The following is a 21,993-nucleotide window of genomic DNA, read 5'->3' on the forward strand; positions in this document are numbered from 1 at the left end:
GAGAACAAGTCTCATTTGAATTTGCAGCTCCTACATTAATACACACTCGTCGTATGATGAATATAGAGGCACTTGGTTGGATATAGGTTAGAAATGTCAAGTATATATTTTTAACAGCCTTGAAAAACTGATGATTCTGATATAAAATTTTCTGACTTAAAAGTGATGAGCATGTCCTGTTGATGTTCGACGTTTGGAAAAAAAATTATAACTCAATAAGTAATGGAACTCTACGCTAAGCTCAATGATATAGGGGGAGTATTCCTTCTAACTCTGTGTTGCAGGAGGATCTACCATTAGTAACACCGTATCTCTAGTATGCAAATTATGTAAGGCCATCTGGAAAAGCACTCTGAGTCAAACGAGGAGTATATCGCTAATAACAATTCATACTTACGTAGGGGTGGCAATATGTACCCTATTCGCGGGTACCCAATTTCCAACGGGTAAGGTAGGGTGCAGGTAGGGTTTTCATGCGGGTAGGATAGGGTGCGGGTTGAGTCTCAACCCTACCCGACCAACTCGCACTCTATATATGTATATATTATATACTTAAATAAAAATATATTTTAAGTGAATGTTGAACCAAAGACTTCTCACTAAATGCAAAAAATTCTTAGCCACTAAAAGAAAATCATTAATTGATAATTTAATATTTTTTTATACATAAAAGTCAATTCTATTTTGAATTATCATCAAGTTATATAATAATAGTGTATCTTTTCTGTAACCCGCGGGTAGGGTCAGGTACCCGCGAGTTAAGAGCGGGTAGGGTTAGGGTTGAGATATTCTCAACCCGCAGGTAGGGTTAGGGTTGGATTCAAACCCTACCCTACCCTACCCATTGCCACCCCTATACTTACGTGTTTTAAATGTTCATGATATAAATAGTTAAAGTATTATTTAATAGTTATTAATTTATATTTTTAAATATTAGAATATTTAATTTAATTTTATTGTATTTTAATTTTTATTTATTTAGTTATTAAATTAAAATTTATATTTGTGGATTTAGGATTTACTTTATTTTAATATGATAAGAGGTTTAAATACCTTTTAAATTATTGTAACTGACATAAAGAAATTAGAGGAGTGCCAAAATACTTTTTGATTTCGTGATGATACCATAGTGTGGACAAATGAAATTGAATGAGTTCTTCCCTTGTATCAGAAAATTGGGTAGAAGATTGAGTGATTTTCTTTTATTCAATTTTCAAATTATAGGTTGTGGACGACTTAGGTTGAGTGAGTCCCTTTCTTGTTGCATAAAGAAATTGGATAAAAAAAAAATAGAGTTGTAGCAAGATCTCAGTTCCGTGAGCAGGTATGACTTCTTTGAAAAAAGAGTAGACTCGGCTCAGAAATTACTTAATGTTAGTGTCGAAAGTGAATTGTGCAATACAATGCAGGCAATAAAGTGAAATTGAAATAAGAAAAAGAAATAAAAAATAAAGTCAAAATTGAAATAAGAAAAAGAAATAAAAAATAAAGTCAAAACTGTTGAAAATGCAAAGAAATTGAATAACAAATGAAAATGAGTAAATTGAAATAAGAAATTTAAATAAATAAACAAAACAACAAAGCAACGATAAAGAAAGAACAAATAATTGAATCAAAGCAACAAAAAAGAAACAAACAGAATTAAATTGAGATTAGGAGAAATTAAATAACTGAATAAAAAGAAAAAAATACTAAATGTTAAAAAAGAAAAGGAAACAATAAAATGAACAAAGAAAGAAAAATTATTCTAGATACTCACTCACTTGGACTTGCAGTCCATGATCTTCCATTGCACTCCTCTTTCTTTCTATCTCCCCCTAAACATCTTTCTTTGATATTTTTTTTGTAAAAATGTTAGAGCTACCTATTTTTCTAGTTGAATCTTTAGAAATATACCTCCTAAAGAGTCTAACTCTTTTTTCTCGATGGATGTCGAGACTGTCTTCAACCTACAGACCTGTAGGGAAGTCATTAGGAATTGTTTCTACTTTCAAATTAGCCACTTTCAACTTGTCTTATATTGCACCTTTCTTAGGAATTAGTTTGTATTTTTCGTACCCAACTACTAATAACTTCTTTTTTTTTTTTACAGAATGATGGGTCCAACCTTGATAGAAATTTTTACTTTGATTGGCATTGCTCCTGATGGGGAGGATGTGTGCTGGGCTACTAAATACCCAAATAATATTTTTGACATCAATTTTGACTCGACTTCTGTGTCGGATTTTATTAAAAATAACGGGTTTTAAGGGTGACCGTGTTACTAATAGCAAGCACGTAGCTTTTCTACTCTTGTGGCTGAATGTCTTTATCTTTTGTCTCAAATCGATTCAGATCCAAAAAAGTAATTATTTGCCATTAGCTATTATACTCCACCGCAAAAAGTATGTCAACCTCCCTTCCTTAATTCTGGGTCAATTGTATGAAACACTTTCTCTAGTCGTTAGCGAAATTCGATGAGGTGAATCTTTGATCAATCCCTTTGGTCCCCTTTGAGTTGTAAATCTATGGTTGAAGGCTATACTCAAGCCTTACTTTAGTTTGTGATCATGCACAGTGCTTAGAACAGGGACATGAGGACTCAGAATGAAGAATAGAACACCCTGGAGTAAGGAGCTTTCGAAGGACTTGGGCGCTAAATGCCAAGAAGGGGGTTTAGTGCCAGGAAGGGAGCTAGAGAACCTGGCGTTAAACGCCAGGAGGGTGTTTAATGCCCAGGAAGGATTATAGAGACTGGCGTTAAACGCCAGGTGGGCGGTTAACGCCCATGAAGGAGTTATTTTTCAACCCACCAAGGGCGCTAAACGCCAGCTGAGCGTTTAACGCTACACTTGACTCGTCCTAGTTTCAAAAAAAAATTGGCGTTTCACACCACAAAAGGGATACAGTCTTCACCGTTTGGGCGCTAAACGCCGAAGGTGGCGTTTAGCACCAGCAAGGGGAGTTCAATTCCAAAAATGTGCAAATTGAAATTTCAAACGGTCAGTTCCCCTTTCTCACCGCTTTTTGACCGTCTTCTTTCTCTCTCTTCCCCCATTACTCATCCTCAACCATCAACTTATCTTTTTTCCAACCATTTTCATATCATATCTCATTAAATTCCCATCATATCTTTTCATATCATATCTCCAACAATTAAAATTCACTACCCTTTTTACCCATTCTCCATGACCAAACCTTAACCCCTATAAATACTATTCCCCTCTTCTCTTTTCACAACACCTCTCCTCCACATCTTTCCACATCACTCTCTTCTTTCCTTTCTTTTTCCCTCTTGTAACCGAAATTTTCCCTCACCTCCTCTACCCTTCTCTTTCTCTCCCCCATCTTTCCCTACTCATTTCTCGCATTCTTATCTTTTTCTTTGCTTGAGGACGAGCAAAAGCTTTACGTTTGGTGTTGGGGCACTCTGCTTTTCACCTTTTTCACATTTTCTATGGCACCAAAAGTTGGAGAATCCTCTTCAAGGAAGAGGAAGGAAAAGGCTTCCTCCACAATTTCACATGAGATCAACCGGTTTTACACTAAGGTTCATGAGGAGCACTATCATAAGATTGTCAGCAAAAAGAAAGTGATATCAGAGGTGAAGTTTGACTTGAAGCTAGACGAATATCCAGAGATTCAAGAACGGATTCTAAGCATGGGTTGGAAAGTTCTGACCAACCCTGTGATTGAGGTTGGAGTTCTGAAGGTCAGAGAGTTCTATACAAATCTGTGGGTGACTGACAAGCATAGCAAGGATACGCATCCCGAGTTCAAGACTTGGCGCACCATGGTCCAAGGGAAGACCCTATAGTTCAGTATGGAGAGAGTGAGAGAGATACTTTAGCTGTCTCCATCTAGAGATGACCCTCACTCCTACACTAGAAGGGTCAAAGCTGATTAGAGACTGGATCAAGTCCTCAAGAATATATGCCTACCCGGAGTACAGTGGAAGAAGGATGCCAAGGGCCAACCATACCAGTTGGAAAGGCACAATCTGAAGCCAGTTGTTAGAGGATGGCTGGAGTTCATTCAGCGTTCCATCCTCCCCACTAGTAACCGATCCGAGGTTACTATGGACCAAGCTGTGATGATTCACGACATCATGCTCGGCAATGAGGTGGAAGTTCACCGTGTGATTCCTCTGGAGATATAAAGTATAGCAGCAAAGACCTCCACCTCTACTAGATCAGCCTTCCTCCACCACATCTTCCGCTTATGTGAGGCTGCTAATGTCTAGATTAATAGAGACATTATTATTGCAGTTGATAGACCGATCGCTAGGAGGGGTATAGAATATGCTCAAAAACTTAGACAAGAACCACCTCAGGAGCCAGTTTTCCCTCCTCAGCAGGAGCAGTCTGAATCACCTGAGGGACACTATCTTTCTCCGCACAAGTACTGGACTCAGCTGGCGGTATCCATTGGACAGCTGATATCTACTATGGATCAGTTGAAACAGAAGCATAAGAGCCAATATGCCATCCTCCATAAGCTGACGGAGGGGCAGTAGAGACAGGGACGTGAGCTGGAGGATCTGAAGCACTGGAGTGGATTTTTAGCAGAGAGTAGCAGCCACCATGACTGAGATGGTTGAGTTTCATTACCTTATGCCTACCCTATTTCCTGTTTTCAGTATTTTTATCTTGTTCCCTGTTATTTACTTGTTTGAGTCTTTGCATGATCACTAGCAGTCTTTTATTGCTTGCTAGTTTAGTTATTTATTTTGTTATTTTATATTTATTTTGAAAGATGTCTCATGTATTGCTCACTGAGTTTGAAAAAAACTCAAAAACAAAAAGGAAAATAAATAGTAAAATGCATGAGGCTTGAGTTATATATATTATGAGTTTTTCTAGTTACTTTGATGTGGTGGCATTATCTTTAATTATGAATGTATGAATAAACAGTGCATATTTGATATTGAAGTTAAGAATGTTGGTTCTTGAAGTATAGGAACTTAGAGAAGTATTATGAATTCTCTAACCTAGTAAGACATTGATCCTTGAAGCAAAATAAGCAGCAAAAAGAAAAATAAAATAATAAGAAAGAAAATAAAAAGAAAGGTCAAAGACTCTGTGCATCAATGGTTAAGAGGGTCAAAATTGATCTAAAACTCAAAAGAGTGGTTTTTCCTAACCATATGCTTATGGTGGAATGTGTCAAGTAATCCTTGAGATAAAACACTAAGAGTTGTGACCAAATGCAAGTACCAAGTATGCTAAAGGTTCTGAGCACCACTGACTGAGAGAAATTAAAAGAAAAATTAGAACTCAAAGAATTCCTCAGTTAAGTGCTTGTAGTGTTTTTGTATCAAGTTAAGCTTGAGGACAAAACACTTAGAGTCACGGCTAGGTTCAAGGTACAAAGCACCAAGAAAATGAAAAGAAAAAGCTGTGTTAACCAATCAATTAAAGCTTAAAGAAGAGAATCCATAATATCATATGAGTTCTAGTACTGAAGGCCAGGTTATCAATATTTCTAAACTTCAAAGGATAGTGAGATGCCAAGCCTATTCAGAGTTAGAGTGTCATTAGCCCCACTCAGTAACTAGAAATGAGCTTAAATGAACACTCAAGTCCTAAGCCTTTTTCTCTTCTTTTCTCAGTCCTATATTGTTTTAGTTGCTTGAGGGCAAGCAACAGTTCAAGTTTGGTGTTGTGATGCGTGAGCATCTTGTACCCTTTTTCCCTCTATCTTTTAGTCATTTTCAGTAATATTTACTAAGTTTTATTATATTTTAGTGCAAAAATATTGTTTGGAGGCTACTTTGAGTTGTTTTAGTGTTTTTATAATTTCAAGTGAAATTCGGAGCAATTTAGCAAAGTTTGGAGCAAAAAGAAAAATATTTGGAGCAACCCTCTTGGGCGCTAAACGCCAAGCTGGCATTTAGCGCCAGCAAGCCAGCATTCCAGGGATGTTTCTGCCCATTCTGGGTGCTAAACGCCCAGCTAGCATTTAGCGCCAAGCAGCCTGAACCGAATCCACCCTCTTGGAGCATCTCTAGCTGGATTTAACTTTTATTAGTTATCTTATCTTTTATTTTTATAATCTTTATTTACAAACAATATCTTTTATTTTTAGGATTTAATATTTTATTTTATTTTCAAATCAAATTAGGATAGATATAAAAGGGAAAAGATTCACCCTTTAGAAGAGAGATTTTCTCACTTCCGCACTTTCACACTTTCAGAACCCTTGTTTTCTCTATAAGGCATGAGCTACTAAACTTCCTTGGTTAAGGTTAGGAGCTCTATTTATTTCTATGGATTAAGACTATTACTTTTCTATTTTAATTAATTTATTAATTTAGTTTCAAGGATTACTTTCGTTCTTAATTTTACGAATCTGGGTGGAACGAGAGTATGACCCTTATTCTAGATGCGTTCTTATGACCCTCGAGAGAGGTCTCTCACCTGAACAATGCTTGAAAGTAAATTCCTCCTAAATTGCTAATTACTTGAACTAATCTGGATACGTGACATATAATCCATTTAGCCTTGGATAATTAGGATTTTTGTGACCATAAACTAGATTTGAACTTAACCTTATCGGAATCAAGTTACCAAGAGATTGGCGGTTGGTGAATGTTAGAGGAAACTAGATCACTAAGAGATTAGGGTTTAGTTAATTACGGTTTGCCATAAAATGAATCTTACATGATTAAAATAGTTGGTAAGAAAACTTGATCTGAAAAAGTAAACATCTCTGATACCTTAACTATTTCTCTCATTGATTTCTACTCTAAACGTATTGTTGCTTTCTTTACTCTTGATTTACTGTTTAATGCTTTTGAAACCCACAACACCAAATTTTCTGTTCGCCTGACTAAGCCAATCAGTTGACCATAGTTCCTCAGTTCCTCAGTCCTCGTGGGATCGACCCTCACTTACCTGAGGTATTACTTGGACGACCCGGTGAACTTTCCAGTTCAGTTGTGAATATTCTCAAAATCCGCACCAAACTACCAACTCCAAAAGAAATATCCTCGAACTCTGGGCATAAATACAACTAGTGTTATCTATTACCGGGGCTTCAGCGATAAAATTTAGGGTCGAACGAGGATTGCTGGATATTCTCCAACTACCATGTTTCCTTAAGACTTCGATCACTGCATTTCTTACTCATATTATATTTTCTATGAATTTTCAGCTACTTGACCTACAAAAAATTCTGGTGTTGCTCTTGACCCCGAGCCAGTCGAAGAGAATTGGGAATCAGATGAAGATGCTTCTCCGAAGAAAACAAAATCCAGGAGAGGTCGAGGCCAAGGGAAGTTAAGTGAAGCCATTCTTTTGTAAAAGAAACGTGAGGCTGTCGACATTCTTCTTAGTGCAAATCCTAAGAAAGTACAAAGAACACATCTTACCATTTCTTTTAAGGTATTTTTCTAGTACCTTTAAGCTTATAGTCAAAGTTTGTTTTCAATAAATACTTAGTAGCTCTCCTGCTATCTCTTCTATTCTCAGTCTAAACAGTCGAAGCAAAGCTCCAAGTCTCAGGTCGAAGCAGAAAGTCATTCTGAACTAGAGGTTGACCCATCCGATATCGAGACTAAAGTAACTCAACTTGCTCCTCCCACAGTTCCTCGACCAATCCATTCCCGTTCTAAGTTCAGTACAGCCCATTCCGTCGACTGCTACCTCTCAGGGCTTGAATGATTCTCCATTGGTAAATTTCTTTACCATTTTCATATTTCATTTTAACTGTTCATATTAACACTCATTGCCTATCTCTTGTAGGCGAGCTATATGCCTTTGCCAAGTGATGCAGAAATACATCAAGAGTCAAGTCTTGTTTTAACAACTGCTGCAGCCATTTCTACAATCACCCCAAACACAAATCAGGCTGCTGTCGAATAGGATTTGGAGCCTCCTTTCAATGTTCCTCCTACACCAGAGGCTGGAGATTTAGACTTTGAAGACTTCCACTTTGACCTTGCCAACATTTTGTCTAAAACTTGACAAGTATATTCCTCAGAGGGGACTAAGGTGCTCTCTTCCTCCGATCCATAACTGAATCTTGTGCCCTTAGTTCTAGAATCAATGCCAGGGGCACCCACCTATGAAGAAGAAGTCATTTCTTCTCAACCTCAAACACCACCAGGTCTTGATCCTTTAGGTGTCAAGAAAGTGAACACAATTCTCGATTGCCTTAATCAACCTTTAGAAGATATCAACAATAATGCTAAATCAAAGGTTTAACTACTTAATGCTCTTAGATTTTTGGATAATAAAATTCCCACTAAGGTTCATACAGCTCTAGGGGTCTTCATCAAAGATATATATAATCATATCTCTAAGTTTGAAGTTGCTGAGGAAAAATTGAAGAAGTCGATTGAGGCATTGGCCAATCATGACACCCAATTGAAGAAATGTGATACGGCCAACTCTCAAATCAAATAAGTTTTATCAGAAGGTCAAACTAAAGAGAAAATCCTAACATCGATAATTGAGGTTCTTAGGAAAGAGTTAGCTGAGTTAAAGGCTAGCAAAGAGAAAGTTGTTGTCACAAATTCAACTTTGACACTTCGACTTCAGAAGATCCAAAAAATGTATGATTCTAAAACTTCAAGCCGTCCTGCCTTAGTCGAAGCAGTAACTCTAACCATATAGCCCAAGATGAAATCTCTGAAGCTTCTGTTGCTCTGGGTTGAAAATTAGAAGACTTGAAACTTAAGTTTAGGACTGTGTTTGAATTTTAATTTTGTGTCTTATGTAATTTTAATGATGTTTCGACCATATTTTGTATGAACTTTTCATCTATAGAATTCATCTTTTGATTTAATAATAATGGTATAACTTGAGATATTTGCCACTTATATACCCTACTTGTCGATCGGTTTCTATATCTCTTAGCTCATATGCATTGCCATCAAATATTTTTCGACCTGAAAAGGTCTTTCCCATAAAGGTGACCATTTTTCTTTAACTTTCTCAGTGGAAAGTATCACTTTTAAAACTAAGTCATCAACTACAAATATTTTATTCTTTACCTTCTTGTTGTATGACTTAGCTATCAATTCTTTCTGTCGAATCATTCTATCTAATGCAGTTAGTCGAGATTGATCTAATTCATCTATCATACTTGACCAGTATTGTTCGAATGGCAAATCATTTTGTTTCTTCACTCTAATAGTTTACAAATTTATTTCAAGTAATAAAACAACTTTATGATCATATACTAGCTCATAAGGTGTCGAACCTATGGCCTTTTTAGGTGAACACCTATATGCTCATAGTACTTGGCTTAAAGTATTATGCCAATTTCGAGGTTGTCTCCCTATATATTTTTTAATTAAACTTGTTATAATTTTATTAATGGCTTCGACTTGGCCATTAACTTGTGCATAATAGAGAGTCGAGTGTATTATCTTAATACCTCATGATTCAACAAACCCCTTCATTTATCGACCTGTAAGCTTGGTCCCTTGATCTGTGGTCAAAGTTTGGGGATTATCTTAGCTTGGGTAACCTCTTTCATGGGCACACAGCTTCCACCCACTTTGTAAAGTAGTCGACTATCACCAAGATAAACTTATGCCCCTTAGTCGAAGGAGGGTGAATTATTCTTATTAAGTCGAGAGCCCATCCTTTGAATGGCCATGACTAGACTATAGAATATAAGTCAAAGGCGAGGACTCTTTGAATAGGTGCATGCCTTTTGTGTAAGACCCCGAATTTTTAGAAGTTCTATTACAAATTATTTTTTATCTAATGTAATTAAATCAAGTTTTGATAAATTGAGTTTAAATTTAGTACTCAGAGATTTTTTTTTATAGTAACGGGATAATTTTCATGGTTAAAATAAAAAATTTTAGTAATTAAAAAATAATGAGAATTTTATATAATTTAATTTGAATAATTGAAATTTTTAGTTAATATTATGAACTAAAAGAAAATTAATTACATTATTTTTAATTTTAAATTAGAGTACTTATTTGAAAACTAATTAGTAAGATGATAAATAAATAATGTTCTTGAAATTATTTTAATGGATTACATTTAGTTTTCAATTACTACCCTACCCTCCAATTTTATCAAAGAGGTAAATACCAAATCGGTACCCAAAAGATTCTGGCGCTGACAAAATGGTACCTGACTTTTGTTATTGACAAAATAGTCCCTAAAATATTTTAAAATTTGACAAGCATATCCCCGAGCTCGCCAGAGCAAATCTCCGGCAAACACAATGCTGACATGGCCATAGTGACCTGGCAACCACCTTCCAAACCCTAATCCCTCCCCCTCCCTCTCCATCGTAGCCCCTTTTCCCTTTCCCTCCCCATCGCAGCCCCCTTCCCTCTCCCTCCCTCTCATAGCATCTCATCTCATCTCATCTCATTTCTGCAATGAAAAAGAACAAAAATCTAATATCTCAAAATTCTATCATTTCAAAGTAACCACAAACCAAAACTTTTGATTCTCTCTCTCTCTCTCAGATCAGAGAAGAACGGAACGAGAATTTGAGAAGAAGAAGAAGAAGAAGGAATAATGGATCTAGCACCAGAGGAGCTACAATTCCTGAACATCCAAGAAATCTTGAGAGAATCATCTCAATTCCAAAGAGACCACCGAAAACATTCTACCTCATAACCCCAACCCTAATTTTTCCTCTCTCATCCGCCATCCTCGCACACTCACTATTCACACACCCACTATTCGCTCACCTCCAGAACTCTTATCAGGACTCTTCCTAAGCTAACCATGAATGGACCCTTCTCCTCACAATCCAGTTCTGCTACCTTTTTTTCCTCTTCGCCTTCTCTCTCCTCTCCACCGCCGCCGCCGTCTTTACCGTCGCTTCCCTTTACACCAACAAAGATGTCTCCTTTTCCTCCATCATTTCTGCAATCCCCAAAATCTTCAAGCATTTGTTCATCACTTGCCTCTGGGTCACGCTTTTGATGTTCATCTGTAATTTTATCTTCGTGATTTTCTTGGTTTTGCTTATTATAGCAATTGATACACAGAACTCGTTTCTGTAGTTTTTCACGGTTATTGTGGGTGTGTTGGTCATTATGAATTTGGTGGGATTGTTGGCGCAGAACGTTTTCTACTATATTTGCAAGAGTTACCATCACCAAGGGATTGATAAGAGTGCTTTACATGATCATCTTGGTAAGAAATTTGGGGGGTTTGTAGGTGGATTTTTTTTCTTATTTTTTTAATGTAATTGATGGAATAGTGTAATACATTTGGAAAGAAACACAAATGATATTGGTAGATTGTAATTTGAATTGTGATATTGTGTTCTGTTGTACATGCTTCTATCTGTGCCTTTATATGATCTGCAATGGGAGGGAGAGGGAAGGGGACTGCGATGGGAAGGAAAAGGGAAGAGGGCTGCGATGGGGAGAGAAAGGGAAGGGGGAGTGTGCGTTGGGGGGTTGCGATGGGGATGGAGGGGGAGGGGTTGCGTTGGGTAGGGGAGGGCTGCGATTGGGAGGGAGGGGGAAGGGGTTGCGTTGGGTAGGGGAGGGCTGCAATAGGAAGGGAGATGGAGGGGGAGTCTGCGTTGGGGAGGGAGGGCTTAGGGTTTGGGGGTGGTTTGCCATGTCACCAAAATACGGTGGCTATGTCAACATTGTGTTTGCCGGAGATTTGCTCCTGCAAGCTCGGGGATACGCTTGTCAAATTTTAAAATCTTTTAGGGACTATTTTGTCAATAACAAAAGTCAGGTACCATTTTGTCAGCGCCAGAATCTTTCGGGTACCGATTTGTTATTTACCTCTACCTAAATTAATCATCATTTTTATTAACACACACTCCCTCACCATCTCTCTGCAATGCCGTCACACACACACAACACTGATCAAAGAGAGTAATTGAAGGAGGGAAGAAAGGGAGAAGAGAAGACGAGGGGAAGGAAGGAGAGGACGATACCGGCTAGAGCTCCGCCGCCATCGTCGTCGTCGTGGCTGGACAGTTAGAGGACCAAAAAGAAGAGAAGGAGGTGCGTGAAAGAGAAGAGGGAGGAAAGGATAGTTCCACGCCGCCGTCGTGTCTATCGTAGGCGTGGAAGACCTTCGGTTGAGTCCGTCGCCGAACTGAGCTAAGGGAAAGGATAAAGGCGCGACGAGAGAGACTCCGAGGGAGAAGGTCGCGACGGAAGGTGTTGTTGCGGTGGTTGCTATCACCGCCAAGCTCGGTTGCCGGAGTTGTCAGAACAAATAACTGAATCAAAGCAACAGAAAAGAAACAAACAGAATTAAATTGAGATTAAGACAAAATAAATATCTGAATAAAAAGAAAAGAAAAGAAAACAATAAAATGAACAAAGAAAGAAAATTAACTCTAGAAACTCACTTACACTTGTACTCTAGGATCTTCCGTTGTATTGCTGAGACTGAAAATTTTTGCAAAGCTTTGTGTGACTGTGAAGTGTTTTGATTGAAGCCCCTGAATTCTTCTGAACTTCTCTTATTTATAGACCACAAGAAGTGAGCTGTAGACACGATCTAGCTTCTCTTTTTTTCTCCGAATTTTCATAACCCACGACCTTATCTTGACCATGAAGAATCTTGACTACTCCCAAATCTGACATCCCACATCCTCTCTTACCTTAGATCTCCAAATCCCACGTTCTGTGTAACACTTCTGGATAATATCACATGTGATTATCTCATTTCGATTTTTAAAGCTACTAACTCAACCCTCCTTCCATAATAAGTCGAACCATTGTGCTAACATTATTCATAGAACAACAACCTATGTGTTATGACATTTCGACTTACATACCATCGGATCTATTATTTATATGGGTCAAACGACATTTTATTTCACTATGGTCAAGTTGTTCATAATATCAAATTGAATAATTTTTTTATTCAATTTTAATTTATCTTTTTTATTTTTTCCTTCAAATATAATTTATCTTTTTTATTCAACTTCTATCCTTATCTTTTTTTTTTATCTCTTATTTCATATTCTGTCAGTATTACATTGGGGCTTTGAAGCAGGAGGATAATCTCTTCAACATTGTAGGAGATGATTATAATACATATAGAGGTGTCGAGTTTTGTAGGGAACACAAGTTTAAAAGTAGGAAAGTTGTGCATATGGGTTGAAAAATGAAAGTATTGGGATATTGATAAAGTCCTTAATGCCACTGTTAATTTTTCATTTTGAACTCTTCTATCAGTAAATTATTAGATAGAATAAAAACGTAAATTTTTTTACGTTTGCATATATTGATAATTATTTTATTTATTTAAAAAAAATGTATTATTTGGTCTTTTTTGAAAAATTGTTCTCCGAAACTTCTGTACGGAGAGGGAGGACAAATGCTATCGGATAACATATTAATTCTCATAATTTTGTTGGGTAGACAATGATTTTTGTAAATAATGTGAATAATGTGTTTTAAAATTAGTCCAATAAAATAAAAAATACACTACACCTCAAATTACTCATCTAAATCTTAATATTAGGATAATCATCTACACACCTAATAAATTAAACATCTAATATATCAATTGTTCACATTATTTAATATTTTTATTGTCTATCTTTACTTTTTCTAATTCTCTTGCTTGCTCAGACGTGGCCTAACCCTTCTCAAAAATTGGAAGTATAAAATGTTTTTATATTTTTCATGGACTGTTGTTGCCAAAGCTTACATTAACCAAGATTACATATTACATATCCTTGTTAGCTTGAGACCTTGAGTCCACATTCTATTCAACGTAAATTTGTAGAGTACTGTACTTTTCTGCTTTTCTCCTACGAATTTTGTTTAGAAGCTTTAACATTTTTTCAAGCACATCTGGAACTTTAATGCAGGAATCGATGCTTTTCTTCATATATTAATGAGAATTAAAAAAACTTACACTCAAACTGAAATTAGAAAATTAGGACTGAGTATTCTGTTTAGTAATTAAAAAACTAAAATTAAAATTTCAATCTTGAAATTTCAGTCTCAAGACACAATTTCAATTCCTTTGATTGCGTTTAAAAGGAAGACCGAGACTAAATTAAGTCTCTATATTGTATTTAGTGTAAAATATACTGGATTAAAATTATGTTTAAATATTATGTATGGAATTTAAAAAAGCAAATGAGAGTATTTTTAAAAAAGAAATATTAAAGTTTAAGTCCTCTCTTTTTTTCACTTTCTAGAGATACTAAAGAGAGTTCCTTCTTAGGGGTGTTTACGGTGCGGTTTGGTTCGGCTTTAAGAGAAAAAGTCATCCGATCCAAACGGTTAATTTATGTGCGGTGCGGTTTGGATTGGATGAAATTGTTTTTGGAAATTCGATCCGATCCGATTATAAGCGGTTTGGATCGATTTGGATTTGCGGTTTTTTAAATAAAAAAAATTAAATACATATAACAAGTCTCAACATCAAATTTTAAATAATCAACAATGACATAACAAGTTTTAACAATATCTTAAAAAGCTAACGATAACATAATAGAAATAAAATTATAGGTTAGTTAAAATAAATAAATAAATAACATTTTGAACATAAAATATTTATTAAATAATAATAATACATGAATAATAGAAAAATGTATAACAAATTGAACATGTTATAAGTATAATCGTAAATATAATAATAAAATAATAATATTATAGCATATTATGCGGTTTGGATTGGATTGGATCGGTTATGAAAAGTAGATCCGAAATCCGATCTAATCCAGCAGTTTGCAAAAAATAGAATCCAATCAAATCCAAATTAGTGCGGTTTTAATCGATTTTCAGTTTGGATCGGATTGGATGAGTGGTTTAATTTGGATCGGTTTGGATTTGAACACCCCTATTCCTTCTGTCTCCACTTTCTAGAGATAATGGAATAGAAATCGAGAGACTGAGACTTAGTATCATGTTTGTTAGCCCACAAACTGATACTAAAATTTCAGTGTTTATCTCCAAAATTTCAATATTTTAGTACCTCTAAAAATGGGGATACATAGGACTGAAAATTTTTTAGAACAGAGACTGAAATTTTAAAAACATTTTATATCTAAAATACTCTCATTTTAATTAATTAATTCTAATTCTACCCTTATGCAAATTAAATTAGAGCTTCATTCTTATTTCATTTCTATCTCCCACTTTACACCAAACACAATATTGAGACTTATTTCAGTTTCTATCTTTAAGTCTCTATCTTTCTTCCAAATGCTACCTACAGAGACTAAAATTTTAATTTCAATTTCGGACTACCAAACACAATACTGAGTCTCAATGTCTGAAAACTAACACTAGATTCAAAAATACTCTTATTTGAATTTTTAGATTCTAAATCTATTTCTCTAATATTATTAACACATAACTCAATATTGTATGTTTTATACTAAATACAATATAAAAATTTAATTTAATCTATAATCTCTATCTCTGAATATCTATCTCCCAATTCCTGTTTCTCCTTCATAAGATTTCAGTTGAGTACATTAGCAGCGCTTTTTTTTTTTTTTTTTGAAGAATGCTAGGGGCCAGCAACTTTTATGATTTATAACCATCAATAATGGTTTTAGTGGTGTGAGATTGATGTAAGATTTCATCCAAGCTCACTTTTCTTTGCTAGTTACATACTGACCAAAATTTAACAAAATTGTTGACCCCTAGACTTTTCCTTTTTTTTTTTTTTGGGTTCCGGGAGCGCATATGTTTTAAACGGTCATTCACTTGAGTTCCCACTTAAATGAGTGCATTCTAGTTTTGGCAACATAAGGATCAGAAACGAAAGTTGGCTTTAGATTTTTTCTTTTTTTTTTTTCAAATTACGCGCAAGAGAACTGCCCTATCTATCTTGAATCCTGATGGATATGTGCAGAATGTCACAAGAAGCTTGATCCCACTTATTCCAACGCCCTTCTCTCTATTCCAAGTGTAGAAACTTCCGCTAGCAGGTTCGCTGCTTTGTTCGCCAACCTTGATTAATCTAAGCTAAATATATACTTTGGAAACTAACTAGGATGATTGGGGAGGTAAACATAATAACCTATTATCATTTTAGTTTAAAATAATTTATAATAGAAAACATTAATTGTTTTGAATAACCTATCGCCCATTATTAATTTAAATATTTTATACTGGAAAACATTTTATTGTCTTGCAAATTGAGTTTTGACAGACATTTATGTCCTAGTAGAATAAAAGAACTCCTTAAGCCTAGAATCATCAAATAATAAAGAAAAATAAAGTATTCCTTGAGGGCATTCCACATTACAAACAGGGTGAAAGACAAAGGGTACGAGGGTTAAAATACATTGAAATGGGCGATGGCAAACTGATTTCAAATATACCATCCTCACATTACAATTTCTGTAATCATACACCTAACACAACTAAGGAATCAACCTATAAACTGTTAATTTATGAAAACCTAGACCCAACAAAATATTCAGAATGTATCCCCGGATATTTCAGACCCACAAAAAATATTGTATCCATAGTACGGCAGTACCTTCTCTCAAGGCCTGTATGCACTACTTCAGTCTTCTCCTTTAAACTTAGCTTCGTAGACCTGAGGTTGCTGCAACACAAACAATTTCTTAAAATATCTAGAGCTGCAAAATTTCTGCAGTCAAACATGACTGGACCCTTGAGGGCAAGAGAATGTTTGGACGGTCAAAGATAAGAGTAGTTAACAAAAAAAAAAAAAAAAAACAAGTACAGAATTATAGGGACTAAAATTTCTAATGTGCCATTTTATGTCTGATCTTAAAAATTTATCAAATCTGAAGAAAATAAATAAGCAAAAGGAAACTCAAGGCTAATAAGTACCATGAACACAGCTGAAATCAATCTGCGTGCAAACCATCTCAAGTGCATTGCCCGTTGTGCAGCGCTTGCTGCTTCCACCGTTTCAAACCGCAAATATACAAAACCCGCACTTCTTCTGCATAAATGGCAAAGTAGTAGAGTTGATTCAACACAGGTAAATTGTGAAAATTAAAATTGACATAAAAAAAGACGAAGTAAAATTATTCTTCATAATTAAAGGAACCATGTCATGCATTTATAAACTTACTTGTCAACATAAATATGCTTCACCCGGCCATATTTAGAACACTCTTCTTCTACATCCTCTTTAATGTCTATATCAAAATCTGGCTCAGTCTGCATTGTAATACTTGTCATCAGTACTTTATTTGATATGACGGTACATGGTAAGCATAAAGTATATATAGTCAGTTAGTCACAAACCTCGGTGCTAGGATCAAACATATTCTTCAACAGCAAACACTCACTGGGGCTCCCTACAGGTTCTGCCACTGGAGTAGGCAAAATTTGAGTTGGGAGAGCAGGTGCAGGTATTATACCTGGATTACCAATAGGCAAACCCATGGTTGGCTGAATAGGAACAGCCCCATTCACAGCAGGCACCCCATTGCTGCATTATTGGAATCCGTGAAGATGGCAAACAGATCCATCATATATAAGACAAAAATACTATAGAGAAAGCACAAACCTTCCAGGAAGGCCATGGCGGTCTGCCAACTTCTGCATAAGCAATGCTCTTGATTGTGCATTTAAAGCCTTCACCCAAAAACGCATAATAGATGAGCAAGGAACTCATTGCGAATAAGAGAGTGGCCAATAAAATCAAATAGCAATATAAGGGCAGAATAAAAGAGGCAGAAGTTCAGGACATCCCCCAGATAAAAAGAAATGCAGCTTCATACATCAATAAGACTAATCTGGAACGATGAAAGATAAGGAGAAAAGAGGAAAGGAGGACGGGGCAGGGGGGAATCAAACAGAAATTCGTATAATTAACCTGAGAAGTAAAAGCAACTGCTTCTAAGCTACACTTTTAGTAACATTTAGTTAATTTTCAGCAACCATTATGCTGCAATGCAAATTTCTTGACTTTTCCGGAAACTAAATTTTTAAATATTCTGTATACCAGGTTTGAACTTACCAATCCACCTTCATCATCATCAAGATCTGCAGATTTTGCAGTTGTATCTTGGCTCCCAACATGATCAGTTACAGATGAAACCTGATTTGGCAAACATCAGACTCAGAGAACCACATGATCATCACTGAAAACATACACCATAAAGAAACAGAAAAAATCAACACAACTATTCCTACCTTGATAGTCCTGCCAGCAATCTCCAATTTTCCGTTTAAATTCTGTGCTGCCTTGGCATGTTCAAGATGGGCAAACTGTCCAAATTCAATCAACACAAATAAGAAACATGAATACCAATATATACAGGACAGGTATTATTCAAAGTTGAGTGTTAGAAACGAACTTGAACAAACCCAAAACCCTTGCAGTGTCCTGTCTCCAAGTCAAGAGGCAGTTGTACAACCTCCACCGGCCCAAATGGCTCAAAAATCTTGAAGAAAAAAAAGATGTTAAAATACGATAAATGGCACAGTATCCAATCAAGATTATAATTATTGACATCAAACAAACTACAGAAAGTAATCCAATATACAAAAATTAAATGGTTGATCTTTATGGAGAAACAAACTCTGCCAATTTATTGATGTTCAATCTGCACTCAGCGCTGATCGCGGCAGTGGCTCAATCGAGGCCAAATATTGTTATCCAGAACACACCAGATAATGACAAGCGATAAATGGCTAAAATACCTCTCGCAGCTGACTCTCAGTCATGTTGAAATGAAGATTGCCCACATACAGCTTTCTGTCCATGGCACCATATGGTCCTGCTACGCCAGCAGCTCCAGTGGAAGCAGTAGATTGAACAAGGTTCTTTTCAGCCTCAGAAGGTTTCACCATTACAGGTTGACCAAGAAGAAGCTGGCCAGAAAGAGCAATTGCCATTGGCACTGACATTGCATCATAAAATTCAATGTACCTGCAGCCTCCCCATGAACTTGCATCAAGATTTCAGAACTAGATATGCAAAATTTGCAATCAAAACTTACAAAGCATACACAGCAAAGAGATTGGTGGAAACAAAAACTTTAGTGCAGACAGCTCAAGCTGGGTTTCTTTTGATGTATCTGACTCGTGTACAGAAAACGTTAGCCTGTCATAATCAAAATACAAAGCTAAGGCATATTTAAAATTGCCAATTCAATGGAGAGAAATGGGAAGACCATATGAGAATGAAGATACAGGTAACCCAAGACAGGGAGGATTAGCAACGGAAACTCATCTACTTTGCTTCTTTTATATGCGGAGGTTAGGTAGCAATTCAATTTCAATTTTTTTTGTTTGGGGGGGGGGGGGGGGGGAGATGGGGAATATTCAACCTTGGCAGTTGTCAACTGCTGTAAAGATTAGTAAGGTAGCTCAGTTGCCAAATGGCTCTAGAAGACAAACAGAACCAAATCCATAAGCATCTCATCTAGACACCAATGGCATTTTTCCCACCCAAAAAATGAAAATCAGAAGGGAATAAACTAAAAGGGCTTATCAGCATACCAATGAAATTATCACTGTATACAAACTGAGAGGAAGAAAATTGGGAATAGGACCAAGCAGAAAACCAAGATTATGTATGTTGTCTACCTTGAGTACGCAGCATGAATTGATTAAACATGAGTGCAAGGTATTCCCACCATCCCTCATCATTATCGCATTGCTAGTTCATTTAAGAATACAGTTAAACATGATTCTTAGAAGTTGGTATCCTGGTACCACAATAGCACATGCATATAAATGTTAAATTATTTGAAAATAAAGCCATACCCAACTCCTTTAGAACGTCTTGAGTTTCTATCCATGATCAGACGAACATCTCTAACCTAGGAGGGCAAAAAATAAAAGTAACATTAGATGATATTTCATTCGACAAGAATCATCATACAAAGATACATATATGCTTATATGCTTGACATGTCAGCCTTGGAATTCAAATACCGACTTTGTTGCATTGAAAACCTCATGATGCCCCATCTTATTCATGGAAGACAGACACAGAAAAGTTGGGACACAGTAAAATTGTTATACTACTCAAAACTTAAGGCAGGTCAAAATTGCCAGCAACATGCATTAGTCCTTCTTAACAAACTAGCAATTATAGAATCTACAAAAGTAGTTATTAATCATAGGGGGAAAAGATAAGAGCATCTATATACTGAAACTTTTAATATAAAGTATACTAGAAATCTAGAATACAAGCCACCAGATTGTCGGAAGTCTTCAAAGTTCCAAAGGCAAAGAAATGTAAAAAATTGAAAACAACTAACCTTGCCAGCTTTTGAGAAGAATTCATATACATCTCTCTCTGTTGCTTTTAAGGGCATCTGCATGCAGAGATATAGCATATAAGCAATCAACGGGAAAAGAGATGAAATATTCAAGTATGCTAGACCTTTAAGATTGATATTGATAGTAATATTTAAAAACTGACAGAAGTGGGGCTTATCCTATCAACCTGATAGGCAAAAACAGTTCTCTGATCCCTTTCTGGGTCTGCCTCAGGCTCCGCAGCCTCTTTTTTATCCCTAAACCTCCTGAAATTAAATTAAACTTCATCCGTAAGGAGGAGGAGGAGGAAGGAGAGGGGGGAAAGTAAATAACAAAGCTCGTGATAGTTACATATGATACTTATATAAGATCATTTGAAGCTGTTTCAAATATATTTCTCGACACCAATAAAGCAATGATACAATACCTCCCTGAAGAATGCTGTTGAATGTTAAAATGTCACCTATCTAATGCATGTAAGAGGGACTCAATACTGACCAAAGTAACTATATGAGTGAGATCTACATGCAGCTTGAATACCACTGGAGAAATACGGATTGCATGAAACAGTGACACTAAAGGGATGAAAGTAGCTAATGCAAGGAGTATTGAAGAAAAGGAGAGTGATCATTGAATTCAGCCATTAACAAATCTAAAACGAAAGCAAGTAGCTGAAGAGGGACAGCTACTGAGCTACATATTAAGTTAAATAGCAACGAGAATTGAAGAGTAACCAGTGAATTGATTGATACGAGTAGAAACATTAAAACCTAATTCACAAAAATTGGAGATTACCGGCCATCGCGAGATTCGAAATCTGGTTCTCTTTCTCTGTCTCTGTCTCTCTCGGAACGACTCCTGCTCCTCCTGGATCTCTCTCTCTCCTCTCTCTCTTTCTCCTTTTCCTTCTCCCTCTCCCTTTCCCTCTCCCTTCTCTCGCGTTCCTTTTCTCTCTCCCTATCTCTCCTCTCCCTCTCCTTGTCCCTATCTCTATCTCTGTCTCTGTCCCTCCTCTCTCTGTCCTTATCCCGATCCCTCTCCTTCTCTTTTTCTCTGCTGCTCCTCTCCCCGTCCCTATCCCTATCCTTCTCCCTCTCACTGCGGTGGCGCTCCCTGTCACGGCTGGACCGTTCGCGGTCACGGTCACGGTCCCTCTTGGAGGCAGTGGTGTCGTCGTCGTCGTGCCTGGAGCGCTTGGTGCGCTTGTCGTCGGCAGCGTCGAGATCGTCGTCGACGTCACGCTTGCGGTAAGACCTATCTGTTCTGTCGGTGGAGTCCTTCTTCTTGAGCTTAGAGGAGTCTTTGTCGTCGTGGTCCTCCACTGTCTTCTCCAAGTATTCGTACTCGTCGAAGTCCATTTTTTAGGGTTTCTCTAACACTCAGTGAATGGTGCCGCTGAAACGGAGAACTATCTATCAGCTCTATTGTCAACTATGAATTCTAGGGTTTTGGTTTTTATTATTATTATTTCGCTTTTTTCTTCTCTTGGCAATTGGAATATGGAAAGAGCCAAAAAGGGTGTTTGGTTGGCTCCTCGGCTGTGTAATCTAGAAGAGCTTGAATTCCTATCCAAATTAAAAAATATACAAGAATACTATGTGCATTAACTAAAATTAATCATCATATATTTGGAATTTTTTTCTAGAATAAAATAAAAAATATTTTATTTAAAAAAAAAAATAAATCTCATTTTATTTTCTGAGACTTAATTTTTTGGCCACCGCTCTCCTCTGTAAACCTCACCATTTTATATAAGGTGTTTGTATATTTACCGAAGTTGAACAATCACAAAATATTTTTTTTCATCTTCTATTTCTCTATAAAATATTTAGAATTTTATTGTCTATTCATTATGATTGTGAAATAGTATATGA

General features: G+C 36.4%; 1 protein-coding gene and 1 pseudogene across 1 annotated transcript; one reads left to right on the forward strand and one right to left on the reverse strand.

Moving 5' to 3' along the window:
• The first annotated feature begins 10,475 nt into the window (after positions 1–10,475).
• Positions 10,476–13,052, forward strand: LOC107633592 (uncharacterized; annotated as a pseudogene).
• A 3,050-nt stretch (positions 13,053–16,102) lies between these two features.
• LOC107630955 (uncharacterized) lies at positions 16,103–21,686 on the reverse strand. The gene is made up of 13 exons (XM_016334252.3): positions 20,915–21,686; positions 20,307–20,385; positions 20,119–20,175; positions 19,619–19,674; positions 18,551–18,779; positions 18,205–18,291; positions 18,041–18,115; positions 17,865–17,945; positions 17,412–17,479; positions 17,147–17,333; positions 16,971–17,059; positions 16,724–16,838; positions 16,103–16,472 (listed from the first exon to the last, which is right to left on the reverse strand). Exons 1-13 carry the CDS (start codon positions 21,475–21,477, stop codon positions 16,431–16,433), a joined length of 1,728 nt encoding a protein of 575 aa, XP_016189738.1. The 5' UTR covers positions 21,478–21,686; the 3' UTR covers positions 16,103–16,430.
• Positions 21,687–21,993: the final 307 nt, after the last annotated feature.

Source organism: Arachis ipaensis, chromosome B3 (genome assembly GCF_059453495.1).
Source record: "Arachis ipaensis isolate K30076 ecotype BB chromosome B3, ASM5945349v1, whole genome shotgun sequence".
Taxonomy (NCBI): Eukaryota; Viridiplantae; Streptophyta; class Magnoliopsida; order Fabales; family Fabaceae; genus Arachis; species Arachis ipaensis.

Coding starts and splice junctions, on each gene's coding strand:
- LOC107630955 (XM_016334252.3), bottom strand. CDS start 21,477: ATGGACTTCGACGAGTACGAATACTTGGAGAAGACAGTGGAGGACCAC. Junction 18,116..18,204: donor AGGGTTTTGGGTTTGTTCAA/GTTCGTTTCTAA, acceptor GAATTTGGACAG/TTTGCCCATCTTGAACATGC. Junction 17,334..17,411: donor CGCCATGGCCTTCCTGGAAG/GTTTGTGCTTTC, acceptor CCAATAATGCAG/CAATGGGGTGCCTGCTGTGA.